Source organism: Cynocephalus volans, chromosome 1 (genome assembly GCF_027409185.1).
Source record: "Cynocephalus volans isolate mCynVol1 chromosome 1, mCynVol1.pri, whole genome shotgun sequence".
NCBI classification, from domain to species: domain Eukaryota; kingdom Metazoa; phylum Chordata; class Mammalia; order Dermoptera; family Cynocephalidae; genus Cynocephalus; species Cynocephalus volans.
This window is the reverse complement of record NC_084460.1, coordinates 100450531-100474300: the sequence shown is the minus strand read 5'-3', so window position 1 is coordinate 100474300 and position 23770 is coordinate 100450531. Positions and strand designations below refer to the sequence as shown.

The 23770-nt window shown below is 35.9% G+C and overlaps 1 protein-coding gene across 1 annotated transcript in view; it reads right to left on the bottom strand.

Annotated features, from left to right (window-relative positions):
- Positions 1–435: 435 nt before the first annotated feature.
- Positions 436–23770, bottom strand: part of NAALADL2 (N-acetylated alpha-linked acidic dipeptidase like 2) — a 757732-nt gene continuing 734397 nt past the window's right edge. The window contains exon 14 of the mRNA XM_063104553.1: positions 436–634. Within this exon, the coding sequence (XP_062960623.1) occupies positions 436–634 (199 nt within the window). The remainder of the gene's footprint in view (positions 635–23770) is intronic.

Sequence of the window (23770 nt, the reverse complement as noted above, 5' to 3'; positions counted from 1 at the left end):
TAATAGTGAAGTTAATCTGAAATCAAATCAACTCTCCACTTCTATTACAGAAACTAGGTCATTAATAGCTCTGTTAGAGGGAATAACTTGTGTTCCTATGTGTTCTGTCCATGGGAGCAAAGATTGTCCAGAACTTCTTGGAACTATTTTCCCCAAATAGTTTATATATATAAAAATACAGCAGATTTCTTTTTAATAGATAAATTTTAAGTATTATTTCAATGACTTGCTTTTACATATTTAGAAATGCAGATATAAGAAAAATACTAATGTGCAAAATGCTGTTTTATATGTACATTAAAAAAATACGATGTAATAGTTTTAGCTTGTTGAAAAGCCATTGGGGGAAGAAGTCTTTAATGTCAGAAAATCTGGTTAGATTAGAGCTTTTGCTTGTGGAATTGTAAACAAACTTTTAAAATGCTGAGAGTTTTCTCAGTTCTTTCCAACCAAGACACTCTCGAAAACATCAAGTCCTGCTTTGAAGTAAACCTGAGCTGAATTAATGCTGTTCAGCACCTCTGACAAGGCTTCTTGAAGGGTCTCATTTGATGCAAGTGGCTTGCCGTGCTCCCAGGCCTCCACAATGATTGAAAATCGGCTTGTCTTCTCATCCAGGTGGTACAGGATATTTCTGAAAAAAAAAAAAAAAAAAAAAAAAAAAATATATATATATATATATATATGTATGGAATGTGTAAATGCCATTTTCATATCGAACACTGTAACAAATATTTAATGGAAACAATGCCATTTTTGTATCAAACACTGTAATGACTACTTCCAAGAAGCAGTGATGTTTGCTATAAATGAAAAAAAAATTATAAAAATGCAATATCTTCATTTTTCAGTCCCTAATGAATTAATGGATATAGACATTGATCACCAATAGTTTCCCATGTTGATGAAAGGGAGAGAATCATACATTATGTACCTCCTGATGGAAATGCTTACCATTTATGAAATAGAATAAAGTAGTCTTGCTCAAAACATTGAATCTGAATCTGATGAAGCTTCTAGATCTAATTGCTAATAAGTATGAAGACAAGGTCAAGGAACAGAGAAATATGTTAAATAATATCATGGTGTGTAATCAACAAAATATAGATTGTGAGAAACTCTATAGAACAAATCACCCAGTTTATTCAACAACAAAAAAAATGCAATAAAAAATAAGTAAGGGAAAAATGTAGAGACTGGGATTTCTTAACCTTGCCCTGTTGATATTTTGGGCCAGATAAATCTTTATTGTGGTGGCTGTCCTGTGCACTGTAAGATGTTCTGCAGTACCATGGCCTCCACAACCTTCCTTTAGTTGTAAAAATAAAACATGTCTCCAGACATTGACAAAATATCCCTTAAAGGAAAATTGCCCCCGATTGAGAAACACTGCTCTGGACTAAAAGAAACATATCAACCAGTCACAAAGTATAGATCTTGCTAGATCTTTATTCAAACTGTTTAAAATATGAGAAGTAGTGAAATGCTATTGATTTTTCTGTGTTGATTTTGTATCCTGCTACTTTACTGAATACATCTATTCTAGTAATTTTTTGGTGGAGTCTTTAGGGTTATCTATGTATATGATCATGTCCTCTGCAAATAAGGGCAGTTTTGCTTCCTCCTTTCAAATATGGATGCCCTTCATTGCTTTCTCTTGCCTTACTGTGCTGGCTAGAACTTCCAGTACTAAGCTGAGTAAAAGTGGGGAAAGTGGGCACCCTGTCTTGTTCCATATCTCAGAGGAAAAGCCTCCAATTTTTGTCCATTCGGTGTGGTGGTATCATTCTTTGAGTTTGTCGTGTATGACCTTTGTTGTTTTGAGGTTCGTTCCTTCTATACCTAGTTTGTTGAGTGGTATATTTGGAGGGAAGAAAGGAGAGTGGAGCTACAGACATTATAAATGGAACAAGATTGACCATTAGTTAATAATTATTGAAACCAGATAATAGGATTAATTATACTATTCTGTCTGCTTTTGTATATGCTTGACATCTAGAATACCATCTTCTTACAAGTGTGGAGTGTGAAACAAGATGGTGCCCTGTAATTTAGCCAAATTGCTGACAAGGAGGAATTTGGTCTGGAAAGTCTAATGCAGTCACCTTTATTCATTGATAGAAAGAGATGCATTTTTGGCAAAAATCTGATTTCTGTAGATTTCAAGATTGTGTCCTTGGCTTATTCCTAACCCAAACTGGCTGAAATACTTAAAGTCTCATGCTCTAATAAGAGAGGCAGATATTTAAATAATTGAAATGCATTTGTCTAATTGTCATAGTAGAGACGCAAGTTCTAATGATAACAGATGAAGCATCACTACTGGGAAAGGTCAGAAAAAGATTCATAATGGCAAATATTTGAACTGCATCTTGAAGGCTGATAGGAGTTACAAAAGTTCAGGAAAGGAAAGAAGCTAGAAGAGGTGAAGACCACATTCTATGCAGAAGGAACAGCATATGCAAAGACATGAAATTATAATACAGCATGGTGTTCTCATGCAATCAGTTCAGTGTCTCAGTATGGCCAGAGTGTAGTGCCAGAGTGTGGGAGAAGAGATGGGAGAGCAAGGCATAGTCATATCACTCAGGACCTGGCACACCAAGGTAAGGAGGTCAAACTTGTTCTTATGGGCAATAGGAAATCAATGAAAAGTTCTAAGTAAGAGAGAAAATGATTAGATTTTATTTTGGAATGATCACTTTCATTTTAATATAAAGCTTAAAGAACAGAAGAGCACTTAGTCTAGATGAAAAGTAACAATATGTTACACAATGATAGTTTGAGAAGATGGAGTGAGGGCCATAGCAAAAATGTTAATTAATTTGCAATTTTCCCTAGCGTTAACCTTAACTTTATAGAGTTCTAGATCACTGTTTCCTGTCTCACCACTTCTTCGCTGCCCCATCCTCTCTGGAATTTCCCACTCTGTAGCTGTCAATAGGCGTGAAATCTACCTAATCACTTACGCCAGAAACCTGCAAGTCATCTCTTTTCCTCATATATCCAACTGGCTTCTGATATTCACTTCTCCATCTTTTCAGTGTCTTTTCTTTCCTATGGTGGTACTCTGATCAATATTTTCAAACATATGTTATGAGCTCATTGTTTAACATTTCAAAGTAAAGAATATGTTACTTATTTAATAAGTCTAATTCAGTTCTGTGAACATAGGAGGTCTCAGTCACGATGATTTAATTTACTTAGACTTTTATCAGGCTTAATTCAGTTCTGGGAATTTAGTAAACCCTCAATAATGTTGGCATTTATATCAGTTCAGTTTATTTTGCCTTTTAAACCCTAACTAATTTAAGAACAACAGATTTTGTATATTTGGAGACAAATTTCAGTTGACAATGAGTACATGGTGGGTGGCAGTGAGGACAGAAGATTCTTAAACTCAGAGATTATTTTAATGATTTTTTTCAAAGCAGATCATTTGAGTGGGAATTATCCCTAATAATCCACAACCTTGATCTTTGTGCCTATGATTAAACTTGGCATTGTATTAATTAAATAGAGCAGTACAAGAAAGATACTCTTTACATTCTTAATATTCTTGAATTCTGGTTTAAACTTTCTATTAAGAAATATAATATTCCCTGGATATGAGGAGAAAATACCTCCAAAGTGCAGTGGCAACTGGGTCATGAGCAATGCTCTAGCATGAGCCCATGTAGGGCATAGCAGCTTTGTAGCCCGTAGTAGCACAGAAATGGCAGGTAAAACTGCCTGTGGCATCTAGGACAATTGCTTGCTTGGACCTTGTTTTGGTCAGCTGACCAGGAAAATTCACAGTCCATGCCTTATCACCACGTCTGCTTGCTTGGCCCTTGTCTGGTCACCTGGCCAGGGAAATGCACAGTCTATGTCCATACATACAACTGTTTCAGGTCTTTGTTCCAGATGAAAAACATGTCAATCTGGGAATAAAGTACATGTTTAATAAATATGAAATTGATTCATTATCCAGCACCAGGCAATGTCAGACTTGTTGTACTACCAGAAATAGAACACTCCTTAGAGATTTCTCTTCTGCTATTACCACAGTATTCATAAAATTAAAGAGATTTTCAGAAGAAGCCATACAACCATGCAAAAGTAATCATATAAGCAATCATATTTGTGTATACATATACATATATATACATGTATTTTTACAAATAGAAGTTTTAAAGATGTTTTGATGATATCAAAGTGACAAACAAAATAGTGAGCATTCGTGAAACACCTTTTGAAAGTTTCCTTAAATATTAGTTTTATTTCATAAAAATGAGATATCAGTAGATGGGGAAAATTAAAGAAATCAAATAATCAAGTGGAAACTTGAACCAACTATGGAATTTTCCAAAACTGCCTGAATAATCTCACTTATTTTCTGCATGAGAGAACCTAAACAAAAGTTAGTTTTTTCTTACTAACACAAGCTTTCTTAATTGCCATTTAAGAAAATGAGTGGGTCTTGAATGCTAGGATACCTATCAAACACATTTAAATCCATAGTCAACCACGTAAAAAAACAAGTAAATACTCATATATACAAACATACACATGTTTATATATATATAAGTATATACATATGATTAAGAAAAATATGGTTTAATATTCAATGTACCTTGAAGATAAGAACAGATTAAAATATATTTTAATTTTTCAATCATTTAAAAAGTACTCCTTTGCAGACAACTTATACTGCTTTACCATTAAGAACTAAATTAATAAAAAATATAATAATCTTTCATAATATTTTATAGTTTTGAATTCTCTCCCTTCACTTTATCAGTTTCATGTTTAATTATAAATCATTTCGTGTCAAATATATTTACAGAATCTAAGAAGGCAATAGATATCTTCAAAAGCTCTATCAAATACTTCCATTCCATAAGGACATATTGCTCAGCATGCTGACAAACAAAAATGTTATAATAATTGTTATCAGGAATTACCCTTTCAATGAGTTGTATCACTGCTATTATTATATTATGCAGAATGTGCTTAATGGTTCTCAGGCTGTGATAGCGACTTCCACATTTTTAAAACCCACTGGCACGAAGTACATTCCTACATACAGATTCTATGCTTATTAAATGTTAAATATTATTAATATTCAATTTAATGATAGGATGATATTAATAAAACATGCTCATAAAGGTTACAGGATTAATCCCTTGATGGCAATTCATTTAAACATGGCCATTCTCTAATATACTTATATAAAATTTCAGCCACAATTACTGTAAAATATTTAGAAGAGAGATAATGTGGAAGAATAAAAATACAAACTGAAAAGCATGACCAGGTCTAAAGCATAAAAAATACAATAATTATTATTACTTTTTTAAACTGGAAAGCAATATACATTTCTTTTTTTTTTTTTTTTTTTCGTGACTGGCACTCAGCCAGTGAGTGCACCGGTCAGTCCTATATAGGATCCGAACCCGCGGCGGGAGCGTCCCAGCGCAGCACTCTACCAAGTGCGCCACAGGCTCGGGCCTAATATACATTTCTTGAAGGCCAGTGCAGTGGAGTCTGGAGCACACCAACACTTGCTTTTCTTAACTGGTAAGCAATACAGTAACATGCTTTCATGGCTGTAAACAAGCCAGGTGAATAGAAATGTATCTTTTTTTGGTTAGCGAAATCCTACAAAGAGCTAAACACATTTTCCATATGCCACATGATTCAAGCAGTAGGCTTGTGGCCAGCTATTATGGAAGATAAACACTCTTTTCCACTTCTACCCAAGTTAGATACAAATCAGCATAAAACTGCAGATACTAAGATTCTAGTTGAATATAAGTGACTAGGATTCTTCATAATTGAAGAGAAAACCTTCATTTTCGACAGCTGCTGATATAGCTTAAGTTAGTTGATCTTTATTATAACAGTAAAAATACATTTTTCACCTTGATAGATTGTACTTTCTTTAAAAAAAAAAATTGGGGGTAACTGAAATATCTTCTTTAAATTTTCATTAGAATTATCATTTCTCCTACTGATTTTCAGAAGTAGCTCATATTTTCCAACTTCTCTTTTGTGTACTAAAAGCCATTTAGCTACCTGCTTACATGAAATAAATTCTGTATTTGGAGCATTTTCTGAGAAAGTAACATTGTATTATTTTACTTTTCATATTTGAGTGGAAGACTAAAACAAACCCCAGACTATGTTTTCTTATTTCATTACATGTATTCCCATATGTTTCATAGTTCTGAGAACTTTCGTACATATTCAACCATTAACTTTAAATACCCCAGAATCATCTCTGGGGAACAAAACTACTACTGTGCCATTTTAATATGCAAATGGTTCTTGCCTTTGAAATATTTTAATTAGATCACTGTTTCCGATGAAAGTTTCTTTTAAGCTAAGAGCTCTCTGTATTCCCGTGTAATGTCACCAGAATTGAACCTTAGTCAAATGGAGTTAAAAGATTTCCATATATACTATATATTAGAGTGCCCAAGTGTGTCTCTCCTTCCCAATTATGGACCATTATTTTTCAGATTAAGGCAGACTAGGGATTGACCAAAGGCACATGTCTGGCAGGAACACAGGGTGGAAAGAAAGTGAGAAAATACACTTAAGGAGTTTCCATGTCAAGAGACTGTCTTTTACAGCCACGAGGTCTTATATCCCTTAGAGTGTCATTCCTGTTCTTAGATACGCCTGCTTTAGTCCAATTCAGAAAAGTTTCTCTGCAGAAAGAATGGACTGTGTTAGCATAGCTCTAATTCAATAAATCACTAAACTATTTGCATACATACAACATGTATCTTAGTATGTCATGTAGAGACAGCAGACCTAATTAAAATATTATTTAATTGAAAACATTTTAGTAGTTATTATGTTTAAAATAACATTAATTCCACCCTCGTACCTATCTTCCCTCATCTGTAACAATTTGGATCTTATAAATTTAATTCATTCAGTCATCCTGACCCACACACAACACAAAGAGACTAGTAAAAGGAAAGTGTAATACATTATTGATGATGCTAATGAAATTACAACACACATCAGTCATTTTAATGGGTCTGTTTCAATGACACACCACGGTGACCAGGAAAGAGCAGTGCCAAACTCAGAAACCTAATTAATAACTCCCAGCAGCATCAGTGAAGGAGATGAAATATCTTTACTCAACTGACAAATCTTTCCCACTCAACTAAGGCAAAAGAAAAATGAAAAAAATGAATTTTGAAACAAAGGCACCTAAAATCTTCATGAGTCATTTCTGTGTGTGTGAATTAGCAAATTAATGATGGAAATGATGACTTTCTTTCAAATGTTCTTTTTATATTCATAAACGGGCACAAGTTGTCAGCCATTGTCTAAGTCTGAATTAACATATATTCTCAACCCCATGTGGAGAAACTCCTAAATGAAATCACACTAAATAATAAATCATATCTTTCAAAACTGACTGAGCATATGTGCTGAATGTGAAGAGAAAAGGCCGGCTCAATTGCTTACAATTGTTACTAATTCTTTTAGGGATTATACTAAATGTACTCCATAGTTAACAGTGAATTACTGTATTCATATCGACACTAGAAAAGATTATTTGACTTGCATACTATGTCCATGAGAATTCACAAAATACATGGATAAACTATTTATAGTACAAATATCCTTTCAGTTAAATTTGAATTTATTTAGCATGCTAGCAAAAGGAGAATGAGATTTAAGACCATTATTGATATTGTCAAGCCATAAACTCATTCTCCAGACAACTGAGGCAGAAAGACATGTGCAATAGATTGTTTGCAAAAATGACTGTAATCATTCCCCTCCCTGTATGCAGGGCCCTTTAAAATAGGACTTTGAAGCTCATACCATCAAGAGGTGGAATCTATTTCTCTACTTTTTGAATCTGATTTGGCCTTAATATTTGCTTTGACCAATAGATTGTGGCATATGTAGTGAGCCTGTGCCTCAAAAGATTCAGCACGCTGCTTCTCTCTCTGTCTCTGTCTCTGTCTCTCTCTCTCTCTGGAACTCTGCCAAACCACTATGTGAACAATACTTGGATTAGCCTGATGGAAGAAGGGAAACACATGGAGCAGAAGAGCTGGTTAGCTAAGGCCTACCTTTACTGGGCTAGCTCCCAGATAACTTGGCAGCAGAAGCATTGGCTGCAGACAGGAAAAAAAAAAAAGAGAGAGATACCCAGCTCAGCCCAGCCCAGATGAACCACCACTTAAGCTGGTAAAGCTTAAATGGCCATATAGAAAAATTATGAACAAAATAAATATTGTTTTAAACCACTAAGTCCACTAAATTTGGGGATGATTTTCAATGAAGCAATAGATAATTGATATAATTTGGTAGTGTTTTTCTTCCCTGTGAGAATGGCAGGACTTACATTGATATAAGCATCAGTTCTCTATTCTCTTTTAAGAGAATATAATGTGTGATGTAGATTTGACAGCTCTTTAAATGACTAGCTAAATTCGGAAGACACTGTTGGAATATCATGCCAGTCCTCACGAGGTATGCATTGCAAAGTTAGGATATCTGTGTTGATTCATCTGTTTACAGAGTGGCAGGTGGGATTTTTGCATTAAACAAAAAATGAACCATTGTTATGTACTGAATGCATTCCTCCTAAATTCATGTGTTGAAGCCCCAACTCCCCATTGAGATGGTACTAGAAAGTGGGGGCTTTGGAAGGTAATTAAGTTTAGATGAGGTCAGGAGGATGAAGCCCCCATGATGGAATTAGTGCCTTTATAAGAAGAGCAAGAGAAACCACAGCTTCCTCTTTCCCCCATGTGAGGATGCAGCAAGAAAGCCACCATCTGCAAGCCAAGAAAGGGTACTAACCAGAACCCAGCCATGCTGGCACACTGATCTTGGACTTTCCAGCCTCCAAAACTATGAGATATAAACGTTTGTTGTTTAAGCCACCTAGTCTACGGTATTTTCTCTTAGGCAGCCTTAGGTGACTAAGAAAATAATCATAACATAACTTTTTTTTTTTTTTAAATACAGATCATCTTGCTGAGGTATTGCCCAAGAAATGAACAAAAGTGATGGGTATGTTTCTACTATGATTGAATACAAAACACAGCAATGTAGAGCGTAAACACTGTTTACCGTGTTCTATGCAGTCACTGTCAAGACTTCTCAGTCCACCTAACTACATCGTTTTTCAAGAGAAGTTCCCTGAGTAACAGAGTATCTTTTTGGATATTCAGAAAAGACTCCCCTTCCACTGTACAGTGCTTGATGGTTTACAAAGAAAATTATATTTCTGCACTTAAAATTTTTCTGCTAATAATTCAAAAGGGAGACAGAAATCAGACAAGGGTTAACACAATCCTTAGTGTCTTACAGAATTTGGAGAAGATGGTGATGGAGTTGACTGCTTTTTTCACACTCATGTGATTGGTTTCTTGTTTTTACTTCTATTTCATCACTTTCTTGTCATCTTACCTCTAACTGTATGTATGACCTAAAACTCAATGTTTAGATAACTCTATTTTTCTTCCTTAACTCATTTGGAACTCATTATCTCTTAGTATTTCAGCTTCTACTCGGTAGGTAAGACCTGTCACCCTCCAAGGACAATTTTATTTCAATAACTTACAGGCCCTATACAATGAACATAAGGATGCATTTCCTTTAATCAGCACTCCAAATATTTGCATCTGCCCTTTTTCCATTGTTCTTTAGCTACCTTCATTACCTTTGGTAAACAGTAATGCTCAAGCCACAAAACCAAACAAAGGAGGTAATTCAGCTTTTACAAAGAAATTTATTTTCTGATTCCACTAAAAAGAAAGACATGAACTATTTACCTTGGAAGTTCACTCTAAAAGCAAAAATTTATAATTTAGGCTGTACCTATTTAAACAAAGTGAGTAATTGAGCCAATATTGATCCTTTTGCTTATTCTACTGAACAGACCTTATTAAACATCTAATATGAATAAGTCACTGTGTTAGATGCTCAGGGATAGAAAAGAGAAGTTTACAGTCTGTGTTGGAAGCCAGGCACATAATAAATAAATTAAAACATTATTTTTAACTTACTGTCCTTATAATACATTTATAATATCGTAGGGTATGAAATTATTAATTTTATATTTTATACATTTTTTCACTCTATGTATTAGACTAGTAGAAAGTACTTTGTTATAAATGTTTCTGTGTATCTTGTCTACCTATACTGTATGTTCTTTAATGTCATATGGCACAAAGCCTTATGGTTTGGCAGAAGACTCCAGGAGTAGTTCCTGTTAGTAGCAATTTCGCTTCAGTCATCTGATTCCAATTGCAATAACATTGATTCAGGTAACACAGTTCTAGTTAAATAAGCATAAGATAATTCTTTAACTGTATCAATTATTTCCAAAATAGGAATATGATCAGATATTGGCAATTAAATTTGAAAGGAGATTTTTCGGCCGGATTCTAAGAGCAGTAGTTCCTTAAATTTCTGAGAGAATCAACAAAAACTAATCCTTTCTCGCCTTTTGAATAGTATGAGTTAGGGATATAAAATCTGTAAACGCTACATCTTTTTCCCTATCAGGAAGAAAATCAGCCTTGTGATGAAGCTGATACCATGGAAGGTGTAGCTGAGAGACAGAAAGAAAATTGTTCCTTGATGATATGATTGAGATGCTGAATCAAACCAACATAAAATCTGCTCTTGCTTTTGAGTTTCAATTATATGAATCAGGCTACTTTACTCTTTATGCCAATTTGAATAGAGTTTTATGCTACTTTCAATCAAATGTATCCAAATATACAATACTTATTGATTAGTCTAGTTATTTAAAACACATGCATATCTTATTTAATAACTACAGATATGGTTTTATTTTGACCTAAAGAATTTAGATAATTCATTTAGTTGACATTTGAAAATGACTGAGTTAGGGTCAAAAATGCATGGTTTCTCTTGAATAGCTAGTATATTATTCAAGATGATTTGAACACTTCAAATCAACAGAACATTGTACTATTTGCTTAATTTTACCTAGAAGGAAAAGTAAGTACTAAGTAGGGCAATTGACCTATTGGAGCTATGAGAGTTATACAAAAGTTGAAGTTATTTAATGAAGGAAGTTTTAACGTAAAATTACTCATGAAAACTAGAAAGATTACATTATATATTTTAAGGATTGTTAAAATATAAAATAGTATACTAAATATTCACTTTGGAAGTGTGACATAAAATTAATATTTCAAAGGTACTTTCTGGTATTATTCCTTAGCTAAGTAAAAAATTTACTCACAATTTATTGGTGCATTACTATCTGTAACTATTTTTGCTAGCATAAAGAAACAAAAATGCAGTGGTTTTAATCTATAAACAAATGGATGCATAAGCAATTTACTATGCACACTTTTTAAAAAGTAAAATCATTTGATTTTGAAATACTATTAATTTTCTCAAAATGTAATTAATGGATAGGCAAATTTCTATTGATTATGTTGAATTTAATTGTAAAACAGAAATTCAGGATCATTCGTAAATAGTAGAAATGTCAATTTTTTTGCTTTACAAACTCTAACAAGAAACCCATTCATCCACACTCTTGGCCATGAGTGTCAGAGAAGAAAGTCCTCAAATACCCGACACAAATTAGGTGTGCATCTGGTTATTCCAGTCAGAAACTAATCATGTCTAACTTAAGAATATAATACATTTATTGCAAGTGTATGTATGTGCTACATATATATACTGCTTACGTAATTTCTGTAAACTCTGTTATAGTTCAAATCATCTTGAATAGTATACTTGCTATTCATTGAGAACCAGGCAGTAACCAAAGGAAGTGGGGTGTCAGGGAGTACTGCCAAGATCCTGCTATAGGAATAGCTGGGTCAGGACACTGATACCTGAGGCACCACCACTGCCACCACTGCACTGAGAACATTCTTCCACCATGGCAGTATTGCTGCCTTTCAACTTTTGTTCTGCCACTGCCAGAGTCCTGATCCACAATTAGAATGAATAATCTTGAACTGCCCCTGCATCTTTGCTTCACTATCTCATATTTAAAGACCTAGGAGGGTCATCCAATTAGCTGAGCTTAGGTCACATGCCTCTACCCTAGCTCAGGTACAAAATATTTGGACCTGTTCACCTTCTGTGGGGAGAAATAAGCCCTCCTTCCCACTAAACTCACAGGGGTCTCCCCCCATATTGGAAACAGGTCCCAATATCAGGCACTCAGAATTAAATTTAAAAACAGCAACACAGCAAATATCCACTACACTGGTAATGGGAAGGGAGAGTATATTTCAATAGGATTCTTTTAGAATTATCATCTAGATTTCTGCTCTACTGCAGAGCACTTTTCCCTCCTTATATTAAATGTTAGCAAGTGCTCTATAATATTCTAGGAGTGGTTATCAAATTTAATGTGCATAAGACTAACCTGAGACAATTTTAAAGCTGCTTAATAGAGTCACATGCAATGGATCTAAGATGCCTTATGTAAGTCTGCATTTTTTCCCTTCTCCCTAACTTACACCTAATGGGTGACACCCACATACAGTCAACAGTTCCTCCAAGAATTTATATTTACCAAGAGATCTTGTTTTGTTTCTAAACTAGCTTCCGCCAGTGACATATATAATTACATACAAAATTTAATGATTTAATTAACATTAGGAAAATAATGATATATTAAGTATAAAAAATAGTTATGAAAATGAACTTGAATTCTTTGGAAAGACTCACACAGATTAATTGATAAAATGAAAGTATTGTTGAGTTATCTGTGGAGAGATAACTGAAAAGATTATTAGCAAAGGGAGGGAAGAGTATAGTGACAATGTAGAAAAAAATCTGCATTCACATTGTTTTGTAAGTACCTATTTCTTGCTCCAAGGTGAGGAAATTGAAACTGGAAATCTCCAAAGATGCATCATTTATGCGATTTAAACAAGAAAGTATACCTAGAATTCCAATTCCCAGAGCAATACTCAAAGAAAAGTCCTTTGCCCTATGTCAAAAGATTGTTGATGAATGTTTCAGTTAAAATAAACTGCTTTTTCAGAAGAGAGCAGGAGAGCCAGAGAGGCTGAGCCACCCTGTGGAACAGCGGGGATTCCAGCTGGCAGGGGCTGTGGCCACAAGTCTCCAGGCCAGGCGAGGGAGGCAGGTGCAATGGACTGGGTCCAGTTCAGCAGCAAAGGGAGACCCAGAAAAATCTCAAGTCCTCTATGTGGGATGAGGTGGAGCCTGGAGACAGGGAGGCCACTGGGAGAGGCTTCTCAGAGGAGGTAAGGGATGCCTCACCCTGTGTTCAGGCCAATGCCAGTCACACAGAGACACCAAACCACTCCAGAGTCCCCCCAGGTCACTAAATTGAGCCAAGTGACCTCATTTTGAATGAACAGCTTATTTTACTGAGGCAGGAGCTATGGCCTGGAGGAGAAAGTGACATGCCCAGGGTCTTGCTGCAGTTTGGTGGCTGAATGAAGTCCAGAACACAGGTCAGCCACTATCTCCCAGTTCCCTTCCACAGGGAGCCTAGCAGGGTAGTGGGCGAGAAGCCAGGGCAGACAGGTGCCCAACAGAAATCCCTTCAGACTTAACTGTTTCTGACAGCCCCCAGACCCCGGTGGCAGTGGCTGTCTGAAATCTGAGCATTTCTTTTTTCCAAACCAGAGGCTTCCCATCACAGCCAGACCCCAGGCTGATTCCCTGGCTTCTCAGGACGTGTTCCTGTGCTAGGAGGCCTCTGGTTGTGTGTGGCCAAGAGACCAGATGACCATAACCAGCAATATGACGGCTCTGCGGACAGCAGGTCTGTGGCCAAGGTAGAAGGATGGAGAGTGGACACTCAGCAAGATGCTTGGCTGAGTATTCTGGTGGAGCTGGGCTGGGAAAATATGGTGCGGGAAGACTCCCCCCTGGTGAGGACAGGTGCATGTCATGGAGTTAGAGCCAGATCCAGAGAAATGAAGAAACATTGGGCAAAGACTGGTGGGGCTGGGAGAGCGTAGGCGCTGAGGACGAGCACAGCACAGCTGCAACCGGCACAGAGTGGCTGGAGTCAAGGGCCTGCCGGGGGGTGTCTAGGAAAATCCACTAGAGCCAAATCTTGAAGCACAGGAAGACACTGTGTGGGGATGGGGACTTGACTGCAGGGAACAAGTCTGCTGGTGAGGACTGGGGAGAGGACTTGACAGAAGTGACTGGGGGTCTATCAGAAGGTGGAGGGGGCTGGGCTGGGGTCTCAAGGGCTCCAGCTGGATGGAGTTACCCAGTGCCCACTGTTCCATGGACACCAGTTAAGAGACCAGGAGCAGGGAGAGTGTCCCAGCAGGAGCAAATTTGAATGTCCAGCTTTCTGATCTGATGTGGCCCTGCTCCAACCTGCATGAGGGGTCATGCACTGAGCATAGCAGTCCAGTCCACTTGGGACCCTGCAGAGTGTCACCCCTGGATGAGTACTCTGGCCTTGGGGCTGACCCTGACATCTGCTCAGCCTCAGTGCCCTAATGCAGCCATAACTCCATGCAGAGCTTTTGTGTTGGCTAAATGGCATTTTTGTGACAGCATGGGTCCCAGTGACACCTGGCCTTGTGCCCAGGTGAGGCCCTGTGTCGGGCCTTAAAAACTAACGCCACCTTAAGTGACATTACAAGCAGCACCATTATGGGCCCACAAGGGCGTATTAACGTGGCAGCCTAAGACGGCGCCGGGAGGAAGTAGGGTGGGAGTGTCTGCGGGAACCTTGCCTTAGCCCTTATTGGCCAAATACACGCTTCCACACTCGTGAACACTGCGTGATTGCAATAACTAGGCATTGAGACAGGATGCATGCCCTTGACCTTTAAGCTCATTGGATTATGTTAAAACCTCCCCTCCCCATCTGCCTATAAAAGCAAGTGCTTGTGTGATAATAATCAGAACTGCTCGACAGAACCCCCGCCACATCTGAGTGTCCTCTAACCGGGCAGGTTGGGGCCGGCGGCTGTACTCACCTCTCTTCACGGCTCTCTTCCCCCATCTCCTTCCAAAGGGGACCAGAGGGAAAGAGGAATCTGGGCCATTTGCTTGCCCCCGAAAAGGAACGAGGCTAGGGCTGTTCAGGTCGGCCGGCAGTGGACCCGACAGCCCTGCTGGCCCCAGAATCCCTTTTTCCACAGATTCTGTCATGTACACCCTGCCCCATCACTCCTTAGCATTGCCTCTCTGTGGTCAAGTCCTGCCCACCCCTCACAGCCACACAGCCAGTCTCCCAGCTGCTGCTGTCACTGTTGGCTGCCTCCCCTGGCACTCTCGCTCACACTCCTTTGGTCCAAGGGTAGGTTCAGGCCAGGATCTTGCACCTCCAAGCTCCCATGGATGAACTTGGAGCCCACGAGGGAAATAAACTCAGGAATTCTTGATGAGGACTCTCAGTGGACTGGCTGGGGGAAGCACATGGCTACAAGCCACTGGGCTGCTGCATTCTGGGACCGGCCTGGTCTCTTCCCCACCAAGGCTGGAGGCAGGGGCACTCTGAGTGCAGCCTCCAGCTGCTCTCACTGCCTGCCTCTCGCAACCAGCCAGCAGGGTCATCTGAGCACCTCCCGTGACCTTAGACTTCCCTGCTGCTTTGCAGTGAGGAGAAATACACACACACCCCTCTATCACCCTGAAGATCTGTCCCCACTTTGGAGACAAAGAAGAAGCTGTTTCCTGAATGACTGACAAAAATAATAAGCAAATAAACTGCTTTTTCAACCAGCTGAACATCTAGTCATTCTGCTTGTTTCAGATAAAAGGAAGTTTAGCCTTCAGGCACTATATAGTCAAAATTTTACTCCTAAAAACTAGCAAGGCAAATAGGTATCATCCTGAGTTCCAACTCTAACGGACTTGTGGCTGTGGCTTGACGTATTACTCAGCGGACAGTGGGTCTGGGGCTGTTTGGGGACCCAAAAGAGTTCTGTCATTACTTAGACTCTTGTTTATAAACCCTGCTTCATTTAAAATTGTTTAGCCCATTTTCTTGGTAAAAATGCATAGGTTTGTTGAAGAAATCAATGAATGTATAAATGAAGTTATCAAAATGAAGGAAGAAGTTATAATTATTTGGTTTTGCTAATTAAGGTAGAGTGAATCCCAACAATTCATCCTAAATTTTATATTCTAAATCCCTAGTTTTCCTGTTTATTGAATCCAAATTCGTTGAATAATTGCTAAGTTTCCACTTTACTATGTGCTCTACACTCTATAGTCACTGTTTAAGCAATGGCCCAATCTGCTATTAATCAATTAAATTATACTTAAATAAAAGAATTAAAATGTGTATATTTTTTATTAATAACTGTTTCATGGATGTTGACTTAACTCTTTTGCAACATATGTGCCATTATTTGGAATACAAACTAGTTTTTGAAGTAATTGACTTTATTCAGTTCTATTAATCTATATTCACTTTCCTTCTTGAAGTCCGATATTTAATATATGCAAAAATAATACATGTTATTCTTAACTGGATCCTTTGGAACTGTGGCCCTAAATAGAAAGGAAGAAAAGTAATGGGTTCTTTGCACTAGACATCTTTTTTTGTTTGTTTAAAGTTTATAGCACCCAGTTCCCACACAGTCTCCTATCCAAGTACTAACCAGGCCTGACCCTGCTTAGCTTCCAAGATCAGTTAAGACTGGGCGCATTCAGGATGGTATATCTGTAGACTGTACTTCTTGATACAAGTCACTTTGATGTTTTGATCCATGCTTAATGAATGCTCTGGCAGACATATTAATCCAGTAGGCTGAAAACACATCACTCAGTGAATTCTGAGCCATATAAAAAGCCAAGACCTCTAGCAGTAGAATTTGCTGTCATTCTAAATTATGTAAATGTTGGGTAATCTATGAGATGATTCTTTAATTTTATAAAATACATTAATATGATTAAGTCATATGTGATGATTAGATTATAGAATTTGGATATTTGTAACACAGAGAAGACATATCCAAAAGAGTCTACATTTTGATAGAAATAGAAGAAAGAAAGTGGTAGCAACCATACTATTCTGATCATATTTAAGAAAATTTAGAAAAAATTTTAAAGTAGAAGTTGATAGAAACCAAGAAAAGGTAATTACCTTGAGAGCTCATTCATTATTTATTAAGCACAATTACCATTACGTGAGATACAAAAGAATTACAAATGTGGTCTCAGTTTCAAAAGGATATTTGAATTTTGAGTTAATTTAAATGGGAGAGACTGAATAGTTTCAGAGCTACTGTATTCTGCATATTTGGCTAATATACTTACAATAACATGAAACAAAACCTGGAGTTAAAGACTTCTACTACTTTTTCTTGCTCACCAAGACTACAAAATGGAAACTGCATTTCTAAACATTTTGTATTTATCTTCCCTTCCTCAGAAAAAGATAATTTAGAGATGTTGGCAATCATTTGTCTACAATGTAAAGACACTAAAAAGTGATAGGCTGATAAAGATTTGAATAAACATCAAAGTCTATTATATAATTTTATATTGTTTTATTTTCCATAATTAATTACACTTGATAATCCTTTGTGTTCTATATCTTCACATAATTATTTAAGATATCAATATTTTTTCCAAAAAAAATATTTTTATGACCAATGATCAACGACTGCTAGTACTAATGGCTTCTAGCTTAAAATTGAGCTATAATAATAATATAGATTTAGTTTTTTTGTATTATTTTTGAAACACTCATAAAAATCGAATTAAAACTAAATGGAAATAATTTTTTAAAATATTTTTTCCAACAATTTGAGAAATAAATGTAAGAGGATGTAAATTGTAAACAAGCACATATTCAATTTTATTTAGGCTTTAATTTTTAGCCAAATTCTCTGATGTTTAATTCCTTAACAATCAGTGTTCACTACAGATTCAGATTACTTATTTCAAAATTTTTAAAAAAACTTATAAGAACAAAGCACGTTGGGTACTTACAGTTAATAATTAGCTACCGCATATTAATCTCTCATGCACCCATTAAAAATAATAAAGACTACTGAATAGTTGACCCCAAAGGCAAGGCAAATACGTGGCAAGGAGAAAGCAAGGATAATGATTTTTTAATCATTAAAGTAATCAAATAATTATTATTTAGATACATTTATTACAGAACATTTTTAATGACATCTACTCATTCTTAATCTGGTAAAATTATGACATTCTACATTTTCTTAAAAAAAGATTTCATTGAATCTCTCCACCCACCACCATACAGCCAGGCAAACTTTGCTTTACTTTTTCTAATGGAATTTGAAAATTGTTTGTCACTTTCCAAATGGAAATGAGGTACAGTGATAACAACTGTTATTGCTACTATTGAGCAACTGTGAGTACATAAAAACTTTGAGGATAAACCATACCAGGGTTGCCCTCCTGTGGTTTTATTAACACATAAAGCATCAGCTCAAAAAAATTATTTTGGAGCCATTTCTTTTTCATTCTTGCTATTTTAATGTTTATCATTTGTCTATACATATTTAAGATATGTGCTTGTACATGTATATGTGCATTTGTATACGTAAATACATGTGATATATATGTGATATATTTACATGTCTATGAACAGATATATATGTATAAATTCATAAATGTGTGTGTGTATATATTCTTTTTATATAGAAAGAAAGTGGTCACGGAGAGATTAGCTTGCCCAAAGTCACACAGCACTTGAGTAGTAGAGCCAAGATTTAGAAAAGTGCATTGTTGAAAGGGTTTTAATTTCAATATTTTTTCTGTCTTGGGACTTATGAAAAAACAATAATCCGCAAGTACTAAATTTGAAACTCATGGCTGACAGAAAAACAAGCTTGCAAAGTAAACAACAAAATAAACCTTCTGCCACAGTATAGCAAAGCCCAAACTTACTATATTCACAGCTTCATCAATAAGAAAACAGCAAACAAATTTTCCTCCTTACTGCATGATAACAGTTCCCTTTCAAAATCAAGTTAGTCACAGATAGTTGCCTGAAGATGTTTTCTAACAAAAAAAAGGCAGTTTATCACAGATATTAAGCACTTGTCGACCCACCCTAAACACTTAAAATTTGTGTCTCTTATCATAAACAAAATTGAAATATAAGTCCAATCTTTGGGATGTATACTTTGGGATAACTACTTCTTAATTTAAAGAAAATGCAACTGGTAAATTGAAGGAAAATTTGCTAAGATAAAAGTAAGCAGTTGAAGACAAAATAAGGAAACAGAGACAACCAAAATGTGTACACTTTACTGAGAATGATAACAGATAATTTCCAAAAGAGAAATGATCAACACCTATAGAGAGGTTCAAATAAATAGATTATAAAACCAGAAGATTGTGTTTTCTGAGCAGCAGTCATTTGTGATAAAGAGAAAATAACAGAATTTAAATGTTGCATGGGGCAGAGGAGCTAATGTTACAGGCTTAATAAATAAATGGGTGATGCAGAACAAAAGACAGCAAGTAAACAGGCCTTTGGGAAATTATGTCAATTAATGGAGGAGAGTGTGAGCGTGCACAAAAGTTGAAGGGAGAATGTTTGATTTGTTTTAAGATAGGCCTTGGGACTATGTTTTCAAAGCAGAAGGCAGAAATTACTGCACCAATCAAAACTAATTATACATGTGTAGAAATAAGGGCGGGAGGATCTGTGAAGGGATGGAAAAAGATATACCACACAAATGGAAACCAAAATGAGCAGGAGTGGCTATTCTAAGATAAAATAGACTTTAAACCAAACAAAATGAAGAGACAAAGAAGGTCATTACATAATGATAAAGGGATCTATGCAGCAAGAGGATATAACAACCATAAATATATATGCATCCAACATTGTTGAGCCCAGATACATAAAGCAAATAGCATTAGACCTGAAGAAAGACATAGACATCAATACAATAATAGTTAGGCACTTCAACACCGCTCTCTCAACATTGGACAGATCATCTAGGCAACAAATCAGCAAAGAAATGTAGGATTTAAACTACACTTTCCACCAATTAGACTTGGCAGACACCTATAGAACATTTCACCCAACAGCTATACAACAGCTACTTTCTTCTCATCAGCATATGGAACATTCTCCAGGATATACCACATGTTAGGTCACAAATCAAGTCTCAACCCTTTTTTAAAAATTAAAGTAATTTCAAGTATCTTTTTGGACTATAGTAAATTTAAAAAAATAGAAATCAATAACAAGCAAAACTCTGGAAACTATACAAACACATGGAAATTAAACAATATGCTCCCGAGTGACCTATAGGTCCAAGAAGAAATGAAACAGAAAATTAAAACATTCCTTGAAACTAATGAAAATAAAGACACATCATACCAAAACCTGTGTGATACTGCAGAAGCAGTACTAAACAGGATTTATTTCAATAAACACTTACATCAAAGGAATAGAAAGATTTTAAATAAACAACCTAATGTTACCCCTCAAAGAACTAGAAAAACAAGAGCAATCCAGTTCCAAAATTAGTAGACAGAAAGAAATAATTAAGATCAGAACAGAACTAAATGACATAGAGACCCCAAAAATAATACAAAAGATCAATGAAACAAAAAGTTTTTGAGAAGATAAAATAGATGAAACATTAGCTAGGCTAACTTAAAAAAAGAAGAAAGAAGACCCACATAACAAAAATCAGAAATGAAAAAGAGACATTACAAGCAATATCACAGAAATACAAAGAATTATTAGAGACTATTATGAATAACTATACACCAACAAATTTGAAAACCTGGAGATACATTTCTGGATACATACAAACTACCAAGACTGATCCAAGAAGAAATACAAAACCCAAACAGACCAATAATGAGCAGAAGCCAGGCATTTTTAAAAAATGATTATTTAAAAATTTTTTTCTAACCTTTTCTTTTAAAATGAATTTTTGTAATAAAACTGAAATCTAAAATAACTATCTTTCATATAAATCAAGCATTTTTGGCTGCAAAATATGTTTCCTGTATATACGTGCTGTTTGCGAGACTGCTGAAAACTAGCTTATCCTACATTTTATCGTTTAGTGTGTTAATAGTAAAGAAAGCAAATAAATGTTTTATAATCTTATAAAAAAGAACTAGAAGATGCCCTCCCAACAGCTGAGGACTTGAATTGCATAATTCAGGATAGAGTAAGGATAAATGACCATGTTATCAAATCTTGAAATAACAGTGTGTGTTAAAAATGTTGACAGATCTTTAATTGCAGCAGCACAAAGTGTACTGCTAAATGTACCATACATCATCAATAAATAGGAATTTAGGATGCAGTTTGCTGTCTTGACCTTCAAGCTCCAACTCTGTTTCGATCAAGAGTTCATAAATGATATAATTTACTATATCTGAAAAGAGATTATGTGGACACAATAAACCACATATGTTATATGGAGGACGGGGGATATACGAGTATAGTTAGGCTCAAGTCTCAAATTCAGTCAACCTTACTGACATAATTCACTTATGTTAACACATTGCTTTTCAATCAGTGGCAAACAGCTAATGTTTCTTGTCAGTTCTCTTATTTATGATCTTATAATGTGGGTTCATTTTAGAGAGCCTGAGATATAGACCTAGTAAGTCTAAAATATTAAGGTCTCAAAGGTCTCTCAGCAAACTTTTTTCTCATTATCATTCTAAGATGAATACCCCTGAACTACCTTAAAATTGCATTCTCCTGTACCAGAAAGAGAGCTGAGATAGGAAAGAGTTTATTTATGCATAATAACATTCCTATGTACTCTGAGGTCATGCTTCTGGGACATAGTAATCAAACTAAAAGAAGCCAAAACAGCATTTGGAAGGGCAAATAACTGTCACAAAGCCCAACAGTCCCTTAAGAGAGGTGGAATAACACCGAGTCACTGAGGCAACTTCTAGCAGATTCTAGTAGCTGGACACAATGACATCAGTTAGAAGTAACCAATAAAAACATAGGAATGAAAAAGGGAAACAACAAAACATTTAACTAGTCACTCATGTTTCTAGTTTCCAGCAGCAGACTAGAGTTATTTAGTCACGGAGCAAATGATTATTAGACTTTGAGGGCTTTATAGTATTGCAAGAGAATGCATAGTTCTGATGATCTTTAACTGATAAGAGAATGTTAAATATTATTTAGTAGGTTTTCAGAAACATAAAAACTGTAATACCTTTTAGGAAGGTTTTCTTGAGAAAAACCCTTCCATTCTCCCATTCCAATCTCTAAAAGACCAAAGTCACACCTCTCCTACGATGCCCACCTAGTTCCCATCCTAGCTTGAGAACAAAAACATCTCACTCCTTTGTCTCTCTGTAACTCTGTTTTTCCTCCTTAGCTTTGAAGATATCTTATATCTGTTTTAGATTATAAGGAACCGAGAAACCACTAAACTATCACAGAGGTTACAACAGCAGGAAGGAGGGGCATCTCTTTTTCCTCCCTCGGGCTTCTAGTTTTCCTTGATTGCTTCCTATTTGAGAGTCTAACATGGAGTCACCTGGAAAATCAGAAATGGAGCTTGTAAAGTCCCAGCCCTAGATTCCCACAATGTATTATACAATGATGGGATTGCAACTAAAACAATATACTGGCATATCTATGAAAATAAAGCTATTGCCTAATCCACATTCAAATCCCTTACATTATTTGGTGTAGTGGGCTGAATGGTAACCCCAAAGATATGTCCACATTCTAATCGCTGGGACTGGTAAATGTTACCTTATTTGGAAAAAGTATCTTCGCAGATGTGATTAAATTAAGAATTCTGATACAAAGAGATTATCCTGTATTATATGGCCCTAAATTCAACTACAAATCTCCTGATGAAAGAGAGGGGGAGACAGATTACATAGATGACACAAAGAAGAGAGGAAGGCGATGTGAAGACTAGTAGAGGTTGGAGTGCTGTGGCCACAGCAAGGGAATGCTGGCAGCCACAAGAAAAGAATTCTACCTCAAAGCCTGTGAAGAGAGTGTGGCCCTGCTGACACCTTGATTTCAGACTTCTGGCCTTCAGAACTGTGAGAGAATAGATTTCTGTGTGTTGAGCAGCAAAACTGATGGTAATTTCTTATGACAGCCAAAAGAAACTAACACACTTAGCTTATGCCTTATAAATAAGAATTACTAAGATTTTATAAAGTAAATAAGTAAAGTGGTAATAATACAACTTTTTATTTACTTAATTAGAGAAAGTTTAATTTATCTATAAAAATTGACAAATATAATCTAACACTAACGAGCCTAGATAAATAAAATTTGTGTAAACCTAATCTAAATTGTATGCAAAATTAATAATTTAAGTTTGGGAAATCTAATTTTATGAATTATCAAGCCTTTCAATTGTAACTTATAGTAATAAATATATAACAGAGAAAGGCAAACATTTTCTGAAATAAAGTGAAACAAAGATATACATCAACTTCCAGAAATTAATTCAGGATAATGTTTCACTACGTTTTTGCTTCCTAATTCTTAATGTCCAGAATGATTTTTCATTCATCCATTTGATATTCTATTTTAGAAAGAAAAACTGGCACTATGAGTCAGCTTTGAGAAAATGCCTATCCTTTACTTTTCAAAAACTATTTAATTTCATAGTTAAGAAAAGGAGAGAAGATTGGAAATAAGGGGAGTGTGTAACAACCTGCAGAGAGGTTAACATGTGGTGCATATATTATTTTCTTACCTCCAAAACTTTTGTATCTGACAAGGCTACATTTTACTGGCTTTTGAATGACATTGCATAAAATTAGATTGAGTTAGCATAACTTCCAAATTCCCTGGAGTAGCACATGTAAGCTTTGA